The sequence below is a fragment of the Schistocerca nitens genome, chromosome 8 (genome assembly GCF_023898315.1).
Source record: "Schistocerca nitens isolate TAMUIC-IGC-003100 chromosome 8, iqSchNite1.1, whole genome shotgun sequence".
In the NCBI taxonomy this organism is placed as follows: domain Eukaryota; kingdom Metazoa; phylum Arthropoda; class Insecta; order Orthoptera; family Acrididae; genus Schistocerca; species Schistocerca nitens.
The window spans coordinates 212,045,568-212,067,038 of record NC_064621.1 but is presented as its reverse complement, the minus strand read 5'-3'; the positions used below and the strand labels follow the sequence as shown (position 1 = coordinate 212,067,038).

The following is a 21,471-nucleotide window of genomic DNA, read 5'->3' as shown; positions in this document are numbered from 1 at the left end:
TAAGAAGGGTAGCCAAAGTGTTTGGCATTTCAAGAGGCACCACACTGAAGATTTGTAGTGAATGTGGGAAAACAACATACACTACTTCTCAACACGGATGAAAGTATTTGTTGAGTGATCAGGATAGATGTAATTGAAGAGGATTGTGATGAAAAGAACAGGTCTACAACTGCAAAAGTCAATGCAGAACTAAATGTCGTACTTACAAAAACTGTCAGCACACAACATGAAGGGAGCTCAATAAGCTAGGGATTCCAGGGTGAGCTAGAATTCCAAAACCACACTTCAATGATGCAAATGCCTGTATTGGGAAAACATTGTATCATAGCCATAAAACCTGGACAGTGGAGCAATGGAGAAGTCGTTGGATCGATCATGTATTTTTGTCACATTGTTTCGAACTTCTGGCCAAGTTTACGTCCCAAGAGGGAAACGTGGTGGAGGAGGTTTGGTGGTGATTTGAGAGTCCTGTCGTGATATTCCCCATTTCCATGATTACTATGCAAGGATTATGTGACCATTTTGGCTGATCAGGTACAATGTTTGTTTCCCAGTGGTAGTGCTGTGTTCAGAGATGACAGAGCCCCTGTTGAAACAGCACAAATCGTCCAGGACTGGCTTTGTGGGCAAGAGAATAAATTGTCGCATCTCCCCTGGTCACCAGTTAACAGACCTCAATACTATTGAACCTTTGTGGTCTGCTTTGGAGAGAAGGATGCGAGATAGCAACTCACCTCCATTATCATTATCTAAACATGCCAATATTTTGCAGCAAGACTAATAAAAATTCCTTTGAAAACCATACAGGACCTTTATTTATCCATCTCAAGATGACTGGAAGCTGCTTTAAATGCCTATGGGTTTCCTACACCATGTTAGGCATGGCAGTGTATTATGTTTCTCGTGTTTCCATATTTGTCCAGACACTGTAGTTTTCACAGCAAGTTTAGGCAACTTAGTTTCCTTTCTTTGCCTCAATTTTCATGTTGCATACAAAACATATGTTTCCTTGTTTAAATCTACTGCATCACACTTTTGTACTTATTTAAAATTAAACAGTGGAAAATACAGGATGGAATAATGCCAATATTATGAAAAGGATAGATTACCATTCATCATATAGTGGGGAGGTTGAGTTGCAGATAGGCACAAGTAAGCTTTCGGCTAAAAGTCCTACACACACACACACACACACACACACACACACACACACACATCTCAGGGGAGACTTACTGGATGGGATGGGAAGGGAAGACAGATAGTTGGGAACTGCACCAGATGAGATTTGAAAACCTGAGAGCTTAACAGTGGAAGACGGGTAATATGTGCGACAGAGGTTACTGCTGAAACATCGTGCATGAGGTAATAAGAGGGAAAAGCTAAGTACGTGGTATGTAATAGAGGGGGACAACTTAAAATAGACAGATCATAAAATGAAAGATGTAGAAACTAAAACTGAGTGAAGAAAGAAGTAGTTACTGTGAAACAATCCTGAGACAGAAGAAATTAACATACGGACTCATGGTGAGGCTGACCTTATAAAATTCCTGGAATCTCTAAATACCTTCTCCCAATTAAATTTCTCTTGGTCCTATTCTGAATCCCAAGCCACTTTCTTAGAAGTTGATCTCGTCGTCACTGAAAGCCAGCTAGTACTTCTGACCACTTTAAACCTACTAACAAACAATATAGTGCTTAGATTTTGGCAGTTGCCATCCTTTCCATGTCAAGTTTCCTCTCCCATACAGCCTTGTCATTCAAGGCAAACGTATTTGTTCAGATGCAGACACCACCATTCTCATCTCAGCCTTCACTGGACATAATCACCCCAACAGACTAATGAAAAAGCAGACTTCTTGGGCCATGACATCCAATTCTGGTACTGTTGATTCCTCCAAAAAACAATTGCAGGGCACACCACTTGTCATTCAGTATTATCCTGGTCTTGAATGTGTCAGTCAGGTACTTCGACAAGGCCATGACTTCCTCAAATCATGCCCTGAAATGAGATCCATTCTGTCCGAGATATTGCCCGCAACACCTAGAATAGCTTTCCGGCACCCTCCCAGTCTCTGCAATATTCTTGTCAGACCCTGTGCTCCTTCTGCACCCATCTCCCTACTCTATGGCTCCTACTCCTGTGACCGACCCCGCTGCAAGACTTGCCCCATACACTCTTCTCCCACCATCTCTACCAGCCCTGTAACTGGCGAAACATACACTATCAAAGCGAGAGACACCTGTGAAATGGCACATCAAATACCAGCTGTTACGTAAATACTGTTTGGTGTTTTACATCGGCGCAACCCTTGCCGCAGTGGCTACACCGGTTCCCATGAGATCACCAAAGTTAAGCACTGTCAGGCGTGGTCGGCACTTGGATGGGTGACCATCCAGGCCACCATGCGCTGTTGCCATTTTTCGGTGTGCACTCAGCCTCATGATGCCAATTGAGGAGCTACTCGACCGAATAGTAGCGGCTTCGGTCAAGAATACCATCATAACGAGCTGGAGAGCAGTGTGCTGACTCCACACCCCTCCTATCCGCATCCTCCACTGACGATAATACGGCAGTCGAATGGTCCCGGTAGGCCACTCGTGGCCTGAAGACGGAGTGAGTGAGTTTTACATCGGCATGACTACCGCCAAGTTATGAGTTAGCATGAATGAGCATAGGCAGAGGGTATACACTGGCAACACACAATATCCTGTTGCAGAGCAAGCTCTGCAATATGGTAGTCATGGCTTTGGTGCCTGTTTCACCACACTTGCCATCTGGATTCTTCCCCCAGACACAGTTTCTCAGAACTCCACAGGTGGGAACTAGCACAACATGTCCTTGGTTCTCACCAACCACCTGGCCTTAATTTACATTAATTTTTTCTGTCTCAGCATTTATTCACAGTAACTACTCCTTTCTTCTCTCTATTTTAGTTTTCTACATCTTTCATTTTCTGATATGTCTTTTTTTTCCTCTGTCGCCCTCCCATATCTGTTACTTATAGTGTACTTAGCTTTTCACTCTTATTACCTCATGCAAGATGTTTACCAGTAATCTGCATCTTGCATATTACCCTGCCTTCCACCTTTAAGCTCTCAGGTTTTCAAATCTCATATGCTGCAGTTCCCAACAATCAGTCTTTCCTTCTCATCCTGTCTGGCAAGCCTCTCCTGACCTGGGGTTCTGGGTGACTTTTCCGAACTCTACCCCTTTTCCCTGAACCTCTCCAGTTCCTTCCCCCTTCACCCCTCTTGCTTCCTCTTCAACTCTTATGCCAGGAGGAGGAGCCACTGGCTCTAAAAGCTTGCATAAGTAAAACCTTTTTTTATATGGGTGTTCTCCTGCCACTGCTTGGTAAGTAGGTTTTTATCCATCCAATTAGATTATATTGTCAAAAATTGATTATTTTCATGTAATAGAGTTAGTAGCAAATAAGTAATAAAATTAAACGTCATATATGCAGGCAGCTTTTTCATGCATCTCAGTATTTGTGATATTATGTGTCCTAAGCTGTGATAGGTAGGTAGTTTTTACTCCACACTGATCGTTGCCTGACAGTATGGGATATTTTACAAAGTTTGGTTGAAATCGGTCCAGTGGTTTAGAAGGATATGTGGAACCTAGACACAAATGTACATCCGTTTTTATAATAGATATGGATGGATTTCATACTTGTCTTTTGTATGAAAAATGTTTTTTGTGTCTTTATTCTAATACCGTCCAAGTCTTACAGAAATTCACGTTTGGTAAAGTTTTATATTATTTATATACATTTTTACGATTAATGCATACAAATGTAATAAGTTTTGCTTAATGAAGTAGGGAAACACAAATATAAAATATATTTTTAATATAATTTTTGTTTCAGTTGTGTTTGCGCCTGTTATATTTCTGTTAAAGTAGAGTGTGCATTTCTTGCGTTATTAGCTCCTCCTGGTGATGACATACAGTTTACTTTTCTCACCTGTGATTTTTTTTTACACCAGTATGTGTTTTTATTTGGTACAATCATAAACCATTTGATGCAATACAATGTATTGATTCTTCAAGTTATTGGTATGTTTGAGGGCTTGCTGGAAAGTAATGCCTCTGAATTTCGTATTTTGTAAAGTTTTACATGTCATACGTTTTACCCAGTTGTCTTTCCCAATTTGCTGTTGCAAGTTCCAGCCCTCTGCTGCTAAATGGCTCAGAGTTGTAGTTTGTAAGAGTGCATTGTGCAGTGTAAGTGTGTCGAGACATGAGAAACAGCGTGCAGTAATAGAGTTTCTAACTGCAAAAACCATGCCTCCAGTTGAAATCTGTAGAAGAATTAAAGTTATGTGTGGTGGTTGTGATATAGTGATAGTAATGAAGCAAATGGTGGTCCTAACCTCAAAGAGTGTGAAACGCTCGTATCGGATCACTGTGTACAGTAGTCAACGAGAATCATCGGAATCAGGTTGATGAACTCGTCAGAGAAAGTCTACAGATAACACAGACACAGCTCTCGGGTAAGTGTGGCGTATCATGAGAGTGTGTACAAGCCACTGTTGGAGAACTGGAGTTCAGAAAACTGTGCATAGTGGTTGCCTCGAATGGTTGCTGCGTACATGAAACAGAGGAGAAAGGAGTGTGGGGGTGATGGATTCCTTAACAACATTGTGACAGATGATGAAAGCTGGGTACACTATTTGACCCCTAAAACAAAAGACCATCAGCAAAGTTCCACCACAAAGGATTGCAGATGCCAAAAATATTCAAAAGCATACTATTGGCAGGTAAAGTCATGCTCAGTGTGTTCTGGAATGCTAAAGGTGTGGTGCATTAGGAATTCATGCCTAAAGGCACCACCATAAACTTTTAGAGATACAGTGGGACCCTCATAAAACTGAAAGCATGCATTCGAAGAGTTCCTTTACACATGGACCACCATCTCCTTCAGCGTGAATGCCAAATCACACACAAGCATTGTGACATTTGCAACAATCTGACATCGATCGTCCTACATACAGTCCCAACACCGAGAAAGTTGGCGCAGTGGTTAGCACACTGGACTCGCTTTCGGGAGGACGATGATTCAAATCTTCATCCGGCCATCCTGATTTAGGTTTTCCGCGATTTCCCTAAATCGCTTCAGACAAATGCCGGGATGATTCCTTTGAAAGGGCACAGCCAACTTCCTTCTCCATCCTTCCCTAATCTGATGGGACCAGTGACCCTGATGTTTGGTCCAGCTCCCACAAACCAACCAATCAATAGTCCCAACTTTGCCACAGTAATTCTTATCTGTTTCCAGAACTGAAAAAAACACCAATTATTACACTTTGATAGCCATGAAATGGTGCAAGAAGAGGTGAGGTTGTGGCCCTGCCAGTAAAGTTAAACATTCTGTAGTGATGGTATCAACTAACAGGTCTCTTGTTGGGAGAAATGTGTTCGTCACCAGTGTGACTATGTTGAGAAATAAATATGCAGATATGAAGAATAAAGATGTAGAATGTTAATAAAGCTTGCTTTATTTAAAAAGCTTTAAGATTTTTCACATAAATATCCAGAGGAATTACTTCTCAGCACGCCCTTGTATCTTTCATGCCTATATACTATGTTTTCCTTTCGTCCATCAGTGTGTGCATCTTTTTTCTAGTAATGTGTGAAAAAATACATACCCTATGTTCATTCCTGCCATCATATGATGGCAGTGTGCCAGTATGCATTATCCATTTGAAGAAATTATGTATGTTGTAGACTATAATTCTTGTATAATTTCTGATTGAAAGTATAAGAACCAATATCAATAGTAATAAAATGAAAACAAAAATACAGTTTTCAGTTGATCCTTCAGGAGGAAATCTGAAACTGATTGCTGCCATTTGCTACCTCATACCGAAATATATTTCAGTTGTCATATTATTTGTACTGCTCCAGTAGTACTTGTTCTACTGTCCTAAAAAGATTGTGTGGGTTATATAGGGAAGGCATTAGAGTGAATAACAAACTTTGCCCAATATTTAAACTATGAAAAATTCACGATATACACAAAGTGAGGTAACACAAGGTAAGAAGCCAGATTTATTTATTTATTTTTTGCAGGATTAGGGTTCAAGTCTCCATCCAACTGTACTGATTTGAGTTTTCAGTATTTTCCCAAAATTACGCTCAGTAAATTTCGGTTTCGAGTTCAGTCAACCATTTTTATAGACTGTAATATTTGTTGTTTCTCTTCTGTACTGAACTGTTTCTCATTTTATCGTGATTTTGTTTTTTGCATTGAATGATTAATACAAATGTGGTTTCTTCCATACTTTTGTTAATAGCTGTAATTGTAACCTTCTGAATGTTGCAGAAGCATTATTGTATTTGTGATAAAGGTAACCATATATGTAATGTAGTATTGGTGTAGAAGACTTTGTACCCAGTACATTAGTTTAAGAAACCATAAAGTAAATAGTTTGGCATGCCACTTGCTTGCTTTTCTTTTCAGTGTTTCGTATCCATCCTTGCTCGTAACATGCCGCCAATCCCAACCCCTTTGCTTGTCTAATTAGCATATTATAAAAATGAAATACATTTTAAAATACTAAGTTAAGCATTGAATTATTTCTACAGGTCCCCAAATAAATTTAATAGCTTTCCCTTATTACAGTAATAATATGATAGTGTTTATGACTGCTTTTGTGATACTGAAAGATTGTGTTTCTGTTAACGGTTCCAAAATTTTCTGCAAGATGGAAAAGATAATTTTTGCTTTTATCTTGCAATATAAATGGTACTACAGACTAATATGTGTTATAAATGGTGTGTATATTCTCAAATAGTGGCATCAAGACTACACCTGTGAACGTTTGCATATTTTATAATTTGAACGATTCCTTTTCAGGAATTCAAAAAGTGACTCAGGAACTTTATGCTCTCATTAACTATGGAGAGATGCGCAAAAAGTTAAGTTGCATTACTGAGAAGACATCTGTGAAATTGAATGAGCTAATTAGCAAAGGTCACACCCTGATACGGCTCCGTGGAAAGACAATTCGTATCCGCACTCCACTGTGCCGAGCTCTGCGCAGGCTTAATCATCTTGATGGTTCGTCTTTATTTTTCTAATTTCTCATTTTACTATATTACTGATTACATATTTGGTTTAACAGTGCTGTAGAATTTGTTTGGGGTCAATCTTGATTAGTTTCTTTTAATGTCAGCTGTGTTTCAATTATGTATGTGCTGGGTTGTGTCTCTTCCTTCTTGGTAATGGCTCAGATCTTTTTCTTATATTTATCAAACTCTAAAAACTTAATAATGTAATCTTGGTGTCATGTGCTTATATTATTTTGGATGCTTTTAATCTATTTTGTCCATTTTCACTTATTGCACAAAGTCCTGGCCTCAGTCTCTGCTAACCCAGTGCACCCACACCCACTACCCAACATTTTCCCGTTCCTCTGTCTGATCAGTCCCTCCCAGTACACACTTTGACGCCATCGTCATCATGCTCAGTACGAACTCACCAATATCGATGCCCATGCATCCACTGCGTCTTTCCCACTAATCCCCCTAATAGGTGCTCTCTCCCCATCCTGTGTGTGGATCACTATTAAATGTGCTAAGTAGTAATTCTAAGTATGCTAAGTAGTAAATTACTGCTTTTCATCTCCAGATTGACCCACTCCTTCGCTCACATTGCCCCTTTCATAATCTAACGTGTGTTATTCGTACTCCCTCCCTCTCCCCTCCACTGTTGACGAATATCCTCATGTCACAGAACTATCCTAAACCTCTGAGCACCATATCTTTCATCCTTTTTAGTACCCAAACCTGCACCTTGTTATGCACAGTTCTATTTACAATCTTCTAAGGCTTTCATTTGCCCAATTACATGTCTATTTCACTTTTTTTTTTTTTAATATAGAGATATCCAATTCCAAATGGACCCCTGCTCCACCTATCTGTGTCACTTTAGAGGAGTAGCCCTATCCCTTACTAAAACACAGTCCCACTTCCTGTTCCTTAAATGCTGCCTAAACCGTGGAAGCCTACCCTAGTGCGTAACCATGAATTTCCACTCTCTGAATTCCTTCTTTCCCTTCAGTATGACCTCCAAATATTCAGATTCCTCCTGTCCCTATTTCTCACAAACTTGGTATTGCAGAAATAAATCTTCATGACACAGACATCCCAGAGTCACCTCTGCCCCCACTATTCCTGTGCTTCCAGCTACTTACATCACATCTCCCAAATCGAAACCCTTGCCCTCCATCACCTGGAAGAGGACTCGACACACCACCTCCAAAAATTGTCAGATTTATTGACATCCTACTCTCACCTCAGAGCACCACTACTTTTCAGTTCCTGTCCCACCTCCATTGAACCCTCTAATAAACCCCTGTTAGTACCTAGACCCCATCTTACTGACCTTTTCCATTTACTAAACCCTCCAAAACTCCATCCAGTATTCTATAAAATCCAAAACCTAAACAAATCCAAGACACTGTTGCCAACGTATCCACCAAAAACCTGAAGCCTCCAGAAGTTTCATTCCTATCTGAGGGCCTCACCTTCAGCTTCACACACAAGTTCAACCATAGTGCACTCATGGAAGACTTACTCTCCTCCTTGTGATCTCTGCTGCAAACACATCATTGCTACCAGTCCATCCAACCAAGCCAATCTTTCTGCTGAACGTCTCCCTCATCATCTCCAACGAAACCCTGCACATCCACCTTCTAAGTGTGTCCCCTAATCCATAAATCCAACAATTCTGGATGCCTCATTTAGGTGGTCACTGTTCCCACTGAAAGAATCTCTGCTCTTGACGATTAACCCTCCAACCACTTGCTCATAGCCTAGCAAATGTATGAGAGATACAAATCACTTCCTTCACTAACTCTCAGCCATCCCCACCCCACTGCTACTGGGACAGCATTTCCTATACATCAACATCCCTTGTGCCCACGGCCTTGTGACTATCGAACACTACCTCTCCCAGTGTTCTGACTCGAAACCCACTAGCGCATTCCTTATACACCTAGCCATACACATCCTCACCCACTTCTCCTTTGAGGAGAAGATATATAAACCAATACATGCCACAGCCTTGACCACCTGCATGGCCCCCCTCTATTACAATCTGTTTATGGACCATGCGGAACAAAACCCCTTAGCATCCTGAACCTGTATCTGATTCAGATTCTTTGTCAATATCTTCATAATGGAGGTCCAAGGCCAAGACAACCAACCCTCATTCCTCTACAGCCTCGACAATTTCTCTCCTATCCATTTCACCTGGTCCTCGTCACCCCACTGTGCCACCATCCTGGACACTTATCTCCACTGCTCCAAGGGCTCCATCCATACCCCTGTCATCAAGACCACCAATCATCACTACCAGCATTATGACTGCTGTCAACCATTCTACATCAAAAAATCACTCCCATTTGATTTGGCCACCCATGGATGCAGATCTGCAGTGATGAGTATTCCTTTGCCCAGGATGTTGAAGGTCTTACGGACAGGCACTATCCCAGAAACCTTGAAACCTTGTCTGCAAACAATTTCCCATGCCATATGATAACTCCCCCTGCTTTATCCTCCTTCCTCCTGCCCAGTGTGACCTCTTGTAGCTGCAAACAGGCTGGACATTATTGATGGTGTCAGAACACAGATGGGGGTTAGTGATTATGCAGTCATCAGTGAGTATGATTACAAAAGTTAATAAATCGGTCAAGATGATTAGGAGAATGTTTCTGCTAGAAAGAGCAGATGAGCAGTAGTTAGTGTCTCACTTAGACAATGAATTGCAATCATTTAGTTCCAGTATGATGGACAAAGAGGAATTATGGGGAAAATTTAAACAGATTGTAAATTGTGCTCTGGAAATGTATGTGCCTAGTAAGTGGATTAAGGACGGAAAAGACTCACCATGGTTTTGCAACGAAATTTGGAAAATGCTGAGGAAACAAAGGCTGTTGTGTTCTCGGTTCAAAAGACAGTGTGCAATTGACAGATAAAAGTTAGTAAAGATGCATGTATCTGTGAAAAGATCTGTGTGTGAACCATTCAACTACTACCACCATCGTACCTTAGCAATAGATCTGGCTGAGACTCCGAGAAAATTCTGGTCATATGTAAAATAGCTAAGCGGGTGTAAGGCTTCCATCCAGTCACTTGATGACCAGTCTGATGTGTGGCAAATGAAGATAGCAAAACAAAAGTTGAAGTTTTAAATTTCCTGTTTAAGAAATCAACCACATGGGAGATTTGTACAAACATATGATTGTTTGACTGTTGCCCAGAGTCCTGTATGGACAAGATAGTAATAAGCATCCCTGGCGTAGAGAAACAACTGAAAGAGTTGAAAATAAACAAGTTGCCAGGTGCTCTATGGCATGGGCCTTTACTTTGTATTTATCGCGAATCTCTCGCACAATACAGAATCCCAAGCAACTGGAAAAGAGCTCAGGTAACTCCTCTGTATAAGAAGGCTAAGAGAATGATATCCAAAATTACAGACTAATATCCTTAATATCATTTGCTACAAAATTCTAGAACGTTTTTTGAGTTCAAATATAATAAATTTCCAAGAGACCAAAAAGCTTAGAGCCAAGCGAGGTGGCGCAGTGATTAGCACACTGGACTCGCATTAGGAAGATATTGGTTCAAACCCCTCGTGGGCCATTCTCATTTATGTTTTCTGTGAATTCTCATAATTGCTTCAGGCAAATGGTGGGATGATTCCTTTGAAAGGACATGGCCAATTTCCTTCCCCATCCTTCCCTAATCTGAACAAGTGCTCCTCCCTCTAATGTCAACAGGATGTTAAACATTAATCTCCTCCTCCTCAAACCTAATGTCCATTAATCAGCACGGGTTTAGAAAGCATCGCTCTTGTAAAACTTAACTTGTCCTTTTCTCACATGATGTACTGCCAACTTTGGATCAAGGACAACAAGCAGATTCCATATTTCTACATTTCCAAAAAGCAATTGACATGGTACCCCACCACAGTCTGTTAACGGAGCATGTTCACCAGAGACAATGTTGTAGTCTGAAGTGCCAAGGGATGTGTGACCGAAGTGCTATTATTTTCTATATACATAAATGATCTTGCAACAGGGTTTGGTGATGACGACTTCATCTACATCTGAATGCATACTCTGCAAACTACCACGAAGTGCATGGCAGAGGGTATGTCCCATTGTAGCAGTTATTAGGGTTTCTTCCCTTTCCGTTCACATGGAGCTCATGGAGAATGATTGTTTGAATGACTCTGTGTGTGCTGCAGTTGTTCATATCTTGTCCTCACGATTTATATGTGAGCAATATCTAGGGGGTTTTAGTACATTCCTAGAGTCTTCATTCAAGGCCGGTTCTTGAAACTTTGTTAGTAGAGTTTTTCAGGGTAGTTTACGTCAATCTTCAAGAGTCTGCCAGTTCAATTTCTTCAGCATCACTGTAACACTCTCTCATGGGTCAGACAAAGCTGTAACCATTCGGCTGCCCTTCTCTTTATACATTCAATATCTGCTGTTAGTCCCATTTGATACCATCGCACACACGTGAGTAACATTCTAGAATGTGTCACATGAGTGATTCGTAAGCAATCTCCTTTGTGGATAGGGTCCCAACACACTTCCTTGAGGCACACCCGAAGTTACTTCTACATCTGTTGATGATAGAACTCCAAAATAGCGTTCTGTGTGCTCCCTACCAAAAACTCCTCTATCCAGTTATAAATTGTACTTTTTAGCCCATATGACTGAACTTTTGACCATAAGTGTATGTGTGATACTGAGTCAAATGCTTTTCAGAAGTCAAGAAATACTGCATATACCTGACTGCCTTGATCCAAATCTTTCAGTATGCCATGTGATAAAAGTGTGAGTTGGGTTTCACATGATTAATGTACTGATTGACATTGAGCAGGTCATTCTGGTAAGATACCTCACTGTGTTTGAGCACAGAATATGTTCTAAGATTCTAAAACAGTTTGATGTCAAAGATATTGGACCATAGTTTTGTGGATCACCTCTACTACCCTTCCTGCAGATGGGTGTTAGGTGTTCTTTCTTCAAATTACTGGGCATGTTTTTTTGTTTATGGAATCTATGATTACAGTTAGAAGAGGGGCTAACTCAAGTGCAAATCCAATATAGAATCTGATATTGATTCCATTGAGCCAAGGAACTTTGCTCAATTTTAACGATTTCAGTTGTTTCTCAACACCATGACACTAATACTAAAGTCACTCCTCTTTCCAGTGGTTTTGAGGAGTAAATGGGGGGCAATTCTCCTGTGTTTTTCTTTGTAAAGGAACACTGGCAAATCAAGTTAAGCATTTCAGCTTTCTCTTTGTTGTGGGGTTTGGGAAGGTGTCGAAGTTGAGTGACTGTAGGATGATACAATATGACTTAGACAAAATTTCCATTCGGTGTAATGAATGGCAGCTGGCTCTACATGCAAAAAAAGTGTGAGTTACTGTGAATGAGTAAGAAAAACAGACCTATAATGGTAAGGTACAGCATTTGTAGTGTCCTGCTACCACAGTCAAGTTGTTTAAATACCAGTGCGTAATGTTGCAAAGTAATATGAAATGGAACAAGCATGTGAGGATTTTAGTAGGGAACATAAATGGGTGACTTTTGTTTATTAGGAGAATTTTAGAAAAGTGAGATTCATCTGTAAAGGAGACGACGTTGCTGGTGTGACCTATTCTAGTGTACTGCTTGAGTGTTTGGGGTCACACCAGGTTGGAATAAAAGAGGACGTCCCTCATGCCCATGGTCTTATCACTGTTGAACCCAACTTTTACCAATGCCCTTCAGACATCAGACTCACTACTTCATTCTCATACTGCTTACAAACTTCATCCTAACTCTCAAATACTTTTCCTTTCAGGGGAGTTATACAAACAAATCTGTGGCACAGCCATGGTCACCCTCTTATGCCAACCTCTTTACGGATCGTGTAGAGGAGATCTTCCTAGCCTCCTAAAACACCAGACCCTTGGGCTGGTTTAGGTTCATTGATGATATCTTAATGATCTGGACTCAGGGCAAAGTCATTGACCTTCGTTCCATCGTATCCCGAACACCTTCTTCCCTATCTCCTTTGCCTGGTCCTCCACAATGCAGCATGCCACCTTCTTGGATGTTGATCTCTGCCTGTTTGATGGCTCCATCCACACCTCTATGTGCATTAAACCCACCAACAACCTACAGAACCTGCATTTTGACAGCTTTCATCTCTTCCACACCAAAAAATCCCTCCCACACAGCCTGGCCACCTGAGGATGGTGTTTCTGCAGTGAAAAAAAACTCCTTTGCCCAGTAGGCTGAAGGTTTCACAAAGACCTTAACAGAGAGGCACTATTCCCCAGACCTAGTCTATTAAAAAATCCCTTGTGCCATTTCCCCATATTTCCTTCCCCCCCCCCACCACCACCACTACCGAGCCACAAAAGAGTGCTCCCTTTGTCACCTGATACCATCCTGACTGTAACAACAGAACCACATCATTTGCCAGGGCTTTGATTACCTATCATCATGCCCCGAAATGAGGGACATCCTACCCAATGTCCTTCCCCGCCCCTCCTAAAGTGGTGTACTGTCGCCCACTTAACCTCCGCAACAACATAGTCCATCCCTGTGTCACTCCCTATCCCAAACCCTTGCCACAGGGGTCATATTCTTATGGGAGTCCCAGGTGCAAGACCTGCCCAATCCACCATCCCAGCACTTTCTATTCCATCCAGTCCTGTCACAGGTTTCTCGTACCCCATCAGAGACCGGGCCACCTGTGAAAGCAGCAATGTCGTACACCGCCTCTGTCACAATCAACGCTCAGTTTTTTTATATTGGCTGTTCACCAGGATGAATGGCTACTGCCAAACTGTGCTCAAGACCAGAGTAAACCACATCTTGGCTCAATGTGGAGCTGAACATAACATGCTTGATTCTGGTGGCTGCTTCACTACTTGAGCTACCTGGATCCTCTCTCCACCACCAGCTTTTCTGAACCTCATAGATTGCAGTTACCCATACAACACCTTCGCCATTACTGAAATTATCCTGACCTCAACATACAGGAACCTACTGTCCCCACACCCTCCACTGTCCTGTCACCTTGTCTGTTCTCATTTCCCACCCATTTGCGTGCCACCCTCTGCCAATGCACCTTCCCATCCTTCCCCCTATTCTTTTTCACTCCCCGTGTCTCCCCTCCCCGTCTCATCTCCCTGCCCACAGTCTCCAGACACTGCACCTGTTGACAGTCAGGTTCCTGCACTCTCTGCCAAACAGCACTCTACTCTCCCCCACCAATTACCCTGCTACTCCTTCCCCTTCCCTGCACCATTCAGATTGCTGCTTCCATGGATGTTGTGTAAGTGAGGAGTGCTTGCTTTTGTGCATGAATATGTGTGTGTGTGTGTGTGTGTGTGTGTGTGTGTGTGTTTGTTTGTTTGTTTGTTTGTTTTTCCTTTTCTTGCGAAGGCTATGGCTGAAGGTTAATGTGTAAGTGTCTTTTCATTGTTGTTGTTGTCTGCAGGTTAATGTGTCACCTTTACATAACTAACAGGCTTTTCCTTATATTGTTGATATTCCTGCCTGTAGTTTCCATTGTTTAACTTCCTTGAACAGATAGCTCAGGAACCCATTCACTGTGGAAAATCTGTAGACTCAGCTATAACAGTAGACCTGCCTTCTTTGAGGATGTTCATAATGATACTGACATCAGTGACCATGAGGCAGTTGTAACAAAAATGATTACTAAAGTACAAAGGACAGCTAAAACAAGTAGGAAGATTTGCATTTTAAGTGATTTAGATAAAGAGGCAGTCATGTCCAATCTCAGAAATGAACACAAAACCTTTACCTCTATGCAGAAGCATGTAGAAGAGTTGTAGTATAGTGCCTCAAGTTTAAAAGAATAGTTAACATCGCACTGGATAGATAAGTAAGTACAAGGTATACAACTTCGGTTCCGCTGTTTTTTCCCCAACATTTGAGGCTTTAATGAAACATATTGGTTACACATGTATCATTCAAAGTATTTTTCATTGCTGGCCACTACTTTCTACCATCTTTCGGGCAGTGTACGAATCCCCCGTCAAAAAAATTGTTCCTCTTTTGAAGTAATCCACGAATCGATTCAATGTGTGACTTCTTCATGAAGTCAGAAGTGTTGGTCAGCCAGGCCATGCGCCATTGATCTAAACAGGTGATAGTCAGAGGGAGCAATGTCTGGAGAATATGGCAGGTGGGGTAGGACTTCCCATTTTAACATTTCCAAGTACCTTTTGACCTCTTTTGCAATGTGGGGTCGAGCGTTGTCGTGCTGCAAAATCTCTGTATTGTGCCTCTCGCTGTATTGCTGCCATTTGTCTTTTAATGCTCTGCTCAAATACATAATTGCATTCGGTAATGAGCACCTGTGACTGTTTCACTTGGTTTTAACACCTCATAGTACATGACGCTGAGCTGGTCCCACCAAATGCAGAGCATGATCTTGGAACCGTGAATATTCGGTTTGGCCGTCGACGTGGAAGCATGGCCGGGATATCCCCATGATTTTTTGCGTTTAGGGTTATTGTAATGAAACCATTTTTCGTCCCCGGTCACAATGTGCTGCAGGAATCCCTTCCGTTTTTGCCTCTGAAGCAACTGTTCACAAACACGAAAACACCATTCAATGTCTCTTGGTTTCAGGTCACACAGGACCCAAGTTCCTTCTTTCTGAATCATGCCCATAGCCTTGAGACATTTTGAAATGGCTTGCTGTGTCACTCCCATTAATCATGCCAATTCTTCTTGAGTTTGACTTGAGTCTTCACTCAGCAATGTCTCCAATTCTGCATCTTCGAAAACATTCTCTCTTCCACCACTATGCCGGTCTAAGACGTTAAAATCACCGTTCTTGAAGCGTTGAAACCAATGTTCCATTACTAAAAAACTGCGGCATACTTTCACAATTTATTTGTCACACTGTTGTAAAGGTGAATGGTATAGATATTATCTGTGGCATTGGGCAGTAGATAAGAAAGCTAAATTTAAACTAAGCTCAAGTGTGTGCTTGGATCCTCTCAAGCGTCTGTACAGAATTTGTAGCTGAGCTAGCTCCCATTTTTACTGTAACATTTTGTAGATCCCATGAACAAAAACCTGTGCACAGTGACTGGGAAAAAGCACAAGTCACTCCTGTCTATAAGAAGGATAACTATGACAATACTGTATTATGAAAAGGGTAGTCGCTATTCACCATTTAGTTGAGGTGCTGAGTCACAGGGGCACAACAAAAAGTGTGTGTATATATTCTGATGAAGGCCTGTTTGGCCGAAACCTTTGTTTTGACTGTTTTTTCATTGTGCCTATCTGCAGTTCAGCATCTCCAGTATATGGTGAGTACCAACTATCCCTTTCATAATATTGTCATTATTACATCCTGGATTTTCCGTTAGAAGTATAACTATGTGATCCACAAAACTACCATCCAATCACATTGACACTGAGCTATTGAAGAATCCTGCAGCATATTCTAAACTCAAACATAATGGGGTATTTCAAATAGAAGGATCTCCCCCATGTCAACAGACATGGCTTTCAGGAATCATTGACATGTGAAACATGATTTTTTCTTTTCTCACTTAACATCCTGAAAGTCGAGGGTTGAGCCTTTCAGGTAGGTACAGTATTACTAGGTTTGTGAGAAGCATTTGTCTCAGTACCACACCTGTTACCAAAAGTATGATTGCATGGAATAACAAGCTAAATTTTTGACCGAATTCAGGGTTTCTTCGCAGTGAGGTCATCAACAGATGAAGAAGAAACTTCAGGGATGCATGAGGGAAATGTATTAGGACCCTTGCTGTTGTATATCGGTGACCTCATGGAAAATATTAATAGTACCCTCAGAGCCCCCCCCCCCCTTCCCAATGATGCAGTTAACTGTAATAAAAAAAAGGAAAAGAACTGCAAAAACACCCAGTTACATCTTGATAAAATTTCGAAGTGGTATGAGAACTAGCAATTTTCTTTAATGTTCAGAAATGTAAATATTATGTATTTCACTAAATAAAAAACATAGTATCCTATTACCACAATATCAATGATTGAAAAATCAGAATCAGTCAGTTGATACAGATGCTAGTGCATAATAATTTGTAGGTGCATGAAATGCATTTGCAGATAACACAGGTGCCAAACTTCAGTTCGTTGGCAGGATACTGGAAAAATTGCAGTCTACAAAGAAGACGGATTACAAATCACTTGTGTGTTCCATCTTAGAATATAGCTTAAGTGTTATGGGAGCTGCACCAAATAAAATTAAAAGGCTACTGAAAATATATAAAGAAATGTGACGCAAATGTCACTGGTATGTTTGGTTTATAGGAGCGCACTAGGAAAATATTGAAAAACACGTATTGAGAGACTGTTGAATGTACACGCAAATCATCCTATGAAAGTTTTCCTATCTATGTATGCAGTTGTGTGAAAGAACAGTTATATTAGTAGCGGTACTAATGCTGTGGAAGGAAACCTCATTTCACCACATTTAAACAGGTTTTCAGTTACTGCATACTTTGAGTAGTTAGACCTACTGTAAATAATTTCTGGAATCCAAACTACCATTAACTCAGATGATTGTACAGTATTTCTGCCTATCATTATCACATAGCTAGTGATGCATAACCTGTGGTGTACAGCTATTTATATTTTTACCGTGATTGGTCTGCCGTTATTCGTGTACGTAAGCCAGCAATAGATATCTTGCCCTGTAAACTGAATGTGGTGCATGCAATATGTCTGTTGGTGATGGAAAATATTCAGCACACAGTACAATTGACCAAACTCCAGTGCCCTAGCTTCACTGTCTGTGAGATGACCTTCCCATTACAGCACCCCTTCCTTCATCTGCACACTATGATCAGATCTAATTCTCCACCTTTTACAAGATTTACTATGGAGGTTCTCCTCTTTTATGTGTAACCCCACCTCTTTTTTTTCTGTTGTTGTTCCACTACACCTCATATGTCATTAACCTAGCCATTTATTTCCAATTATCCTGCACGCATTTTTTACTCATAATTGTTTATACCTTGCTTTGTTGTTTGCTCCTAAGCAATGACACATTTATACAGGGTTGCCACAAGTTCTGGAAATCAGGGAATATCACAGAATTTCAAACGTGTCAGGGAAATATCAGGGAAATTTGGAAAAACTCCTTGTCTAAGTAGATGAAATGATTTGTTTATGAGAGAGTCATGCATCGTTGCTGGCTGGGTGTTGCTTCCCTACTCCCTCATTCTTATTGCCTCTTGCCATTCCTACCACTCCCCTCAGCTTGCAGTCAGTGCTGTCATCACTTCTTGCCACTAGCCTAGCAGCTGCCGATGAGGCAGGGAGGTGTGAGGAGTGGTTTTTTTGGATCTGATTCTCAGAGATTGTTGATGCAATGGCCAGAGATTGTGGTCAAGTGTGCACGAGTTGTGTCTGAAAGATTGTGTGATTGTGTGTGTGCTCATTTTCCAACATAGGCTATGGCCAAACATTTAGTTGTGAGAGTGTGGTTCTCTTTTCTACATGCGTGTCTGCAGCTCAGCGATCGTCCTTATGGTGAGTTGCTACCTGCCGTCATTAGTACTTTTTCTCAGAGTATTTGTGCAAGTTATCTGTTGCATGGATTGATCACTGCAGTCTTATTTCATCAACATGGTGTCTGTGACACATGAAGAGCTGGCCATTTCTGCTGATCTGAAACCCATCATTTCCCACTAATGTGCAAGTTTATATATTAGAAAGTATGAACGGTGAGAAGAAGAAAATTGTGGCAGTCCCTGGCGGTTTGTATGCTATGTACTCATATATGCCATGGAAGAAAAATCACATAGTACCTGTAAAATGATAAACATAACACAGTGGGTAATAACTGACAATAATGAACATAGTAGAACCAACATGTTATTGGCAGTCACCTATAGTGTTGGTTTACACAACTCTTCCCCACCTTATACCCTTCTTCCAAGACACCTACATTTTTCTGAGGTTATTTCTGAAATCAATGAAGGTATTTTAAATGTCTTGCAACTCTAAGGAAATGCGTATTTTTGTCGCCAAATGTGTCTCGTTTTATTTAAATAAAATAACAACAGTGATCTTAATGAAACACACTTACCATTTGGCTTGCTTCCTCCACATAAAACCAGTTCATTACAAAAGATGCTGATATTAGTACTTAAAATTTTTGCTCATGTTGGGGAGAAATAGAAAAGTCCTTAATTTATTTATTTATTTATTTATTTTTTCAACTTATGCCTTTACTTACCAGTACTCTTGATCTCAAAAATTTATCAGGGAAAAAAGCTAAAACTTGTCTTGAAATCAGGGAAATATCAAGGAATTTCAGTTGCGGAAACTTGTGGTAACCTTGTTTATAGCTCTTTCCTTTCCTTTCCTTCCCTTCCCTTCCCTTCCCTTCCCTTCCCTTCCTTCCACAGTCCCAAGGCTCTTATATTATGTGTTCTCTCTCTCTCTCTCTCTCTCTCTCTCTAGTGTGTTATGCATTGTACACTCTATTGTTGAAGATATGTAGTTATAGTTATTAAATTACACGTCATAGTCAACAGCTGATGTAAAAACTATAATGTAATATTCCTTCTCATTGATTCTGCTTTTGTATTAGATATTGTCTTGTTGCAGAACTTCAGGATGAGTTGAAATTGCCTAACCGTGTGATAGTGGAGTTACGTCCTCGTGACAGCAAATCGTGGGCCCGTGTGCAGTCTGTTGCACAAAACCCTCGGGCTCGCACTAGTTTGCCTCTTCAAAGACGTCTCTCCACGCTAGTCAACTACCTTCAGTATAGGTGGCGACCAGAACATTTGAAGCATGTATCCTTACTCGTGCATCATGATTAAAATGAAAGTAATATTTGTTTCACTCCATATGAAAGGAATCTCAGTGTTGATGGTTCTTTTTTCTCTTTAGACTCGTGTAGTTTCGCTGCACTCGAAACAGCAGTATACATAACTTCCATTGCAGCATTATTTGTTCCTCATTATCTGCCAAAATATGTTCTGGTGCAGTACACATTTACTGGTGGTTAGTCAAATTGCAACATGAGGAAGTAAATGTGTATATGCATTTAGCAAGAACATTACATGATTAAATTTGTAGCTAATCTGGGGGTGTAAAAGTTGTGAAATTTAGTACAGAGATGCGCAATCCCTGACAGTAACAAAGACTGCAAGGGAATGTCGGAGATATGAGGTTTGACACGTCTAGAAATGTAAAGGCTTCTGTCCAAATTACTAGCTATGTGAGCTGGAGGTGATTGGTTTGTGTATCCAATGTCACCTCGCACCATCACACCAGGTGCTGGGCCTGTATGATGATGATGATGATAATGACTAATGCAGTCTGGCAGTGGTTGTTCTCCTCAGAAATTCTAGACACTGGTATGTCCATCATGATGCTAAATGCAGAACCTGTACTTGTCTGGGAAGATGATGTGGTGCCATTCCTGTGTCCAGTGTTGTTGTAGGGCGTGTTACTGCCAAAAAATTGTTGCCTTGATGGAAGTCCTTGGTGCTCCAAACATCACACCCATTTCTTTGCTCAAAGTATGTGATGTTACTGGACTATCATGCACAACCTAATTGACAATATGTCTGTCCTTCTGTCAGGCACTATATTTGGATTAAAATTACTTTGTAGTGACACTTCACGTGTTGGAGATCTCCATCTATGTCTTTCTCCAATCAGAGTGCTAAACATCATGTGTGAATTTTTTGCCATTGCCAGATTGCCACAACAAAGAGTCAGTTCACTTCCAGTTGCTTGTCTTGCCTTTTTCTTGTTGTGTTTGGATCCCAAATCTTGGGTCCTGCCCTTTTACCTCACATTTCATCACACCTGACAAACACCCCCAAAACAACACACAAAATAATGACGATGAAATAACGCGTGTTTCGTACACACCACTACTGGATTCTTTCACCCAAGATGCGACTCGGCTTTACATATTCAATTATCGTCACATAGATTGGCCTACAGTTTGCAAACTTCATACGACATGATGTGAAATCGAATTTTTTGGAGGCAGCAAATGATTGTTGCTTTTAAAGATACACAAATTTAACAACACAATCTAAAGGTCTTCCGTAGTGCAGTGGTAATGTTAATAAGAGATACAGAAGGTTGTGAGTTCAAATCCATTCAGCCAATATAACTTTTTTTATTTTTAAATCTTTTATCAAAATGACTTTAATTGGTTTCAATGTTTTTATTTTTATTTTTAACCTTTCGTCGCATCATTTTCATTGTTGTATTAACTTTATTTGTTCTTTTTCTTCATATCATTCTTTTTTAATTTGGAATGTACCTGTATTGCCTATAACCTGTAAAAGAGTTACAACCAGTACTGGTCATTGGTAAGTATTGCGTCAGCTCCAGTAGCAAAAATGGGGTGTTACAGTTCGCTTTTAGTGCTGAAACTGAATT

At 40.7% G+C, this 21,471-nt stretch overlaps 1 protein-coding gene across 1 annotated transcript in view; it reads left to right on the top strand.

Moving 5' to 3' along the window:
- Positions 1–21,471, top strand: part of LOC126198755 (protein cramped) — a 160,766-nt gene that overhangs the window by 41,978 nt on the left and 97,317 nt on the right. The window contains exons 4-5 of the mRNA XM_049935310.1: positions 6,861–7,064; positions 19,669–19,859. Coding sequence (XP_049791267.1) covers positions 6,861–7,064; positions 19,669–19,859 — 395 coding nt within the window. The remainder of the gene's footprint in view (positions 1–6,860; positions 7,065–19,668; positions 19,860–21,471) is intronic.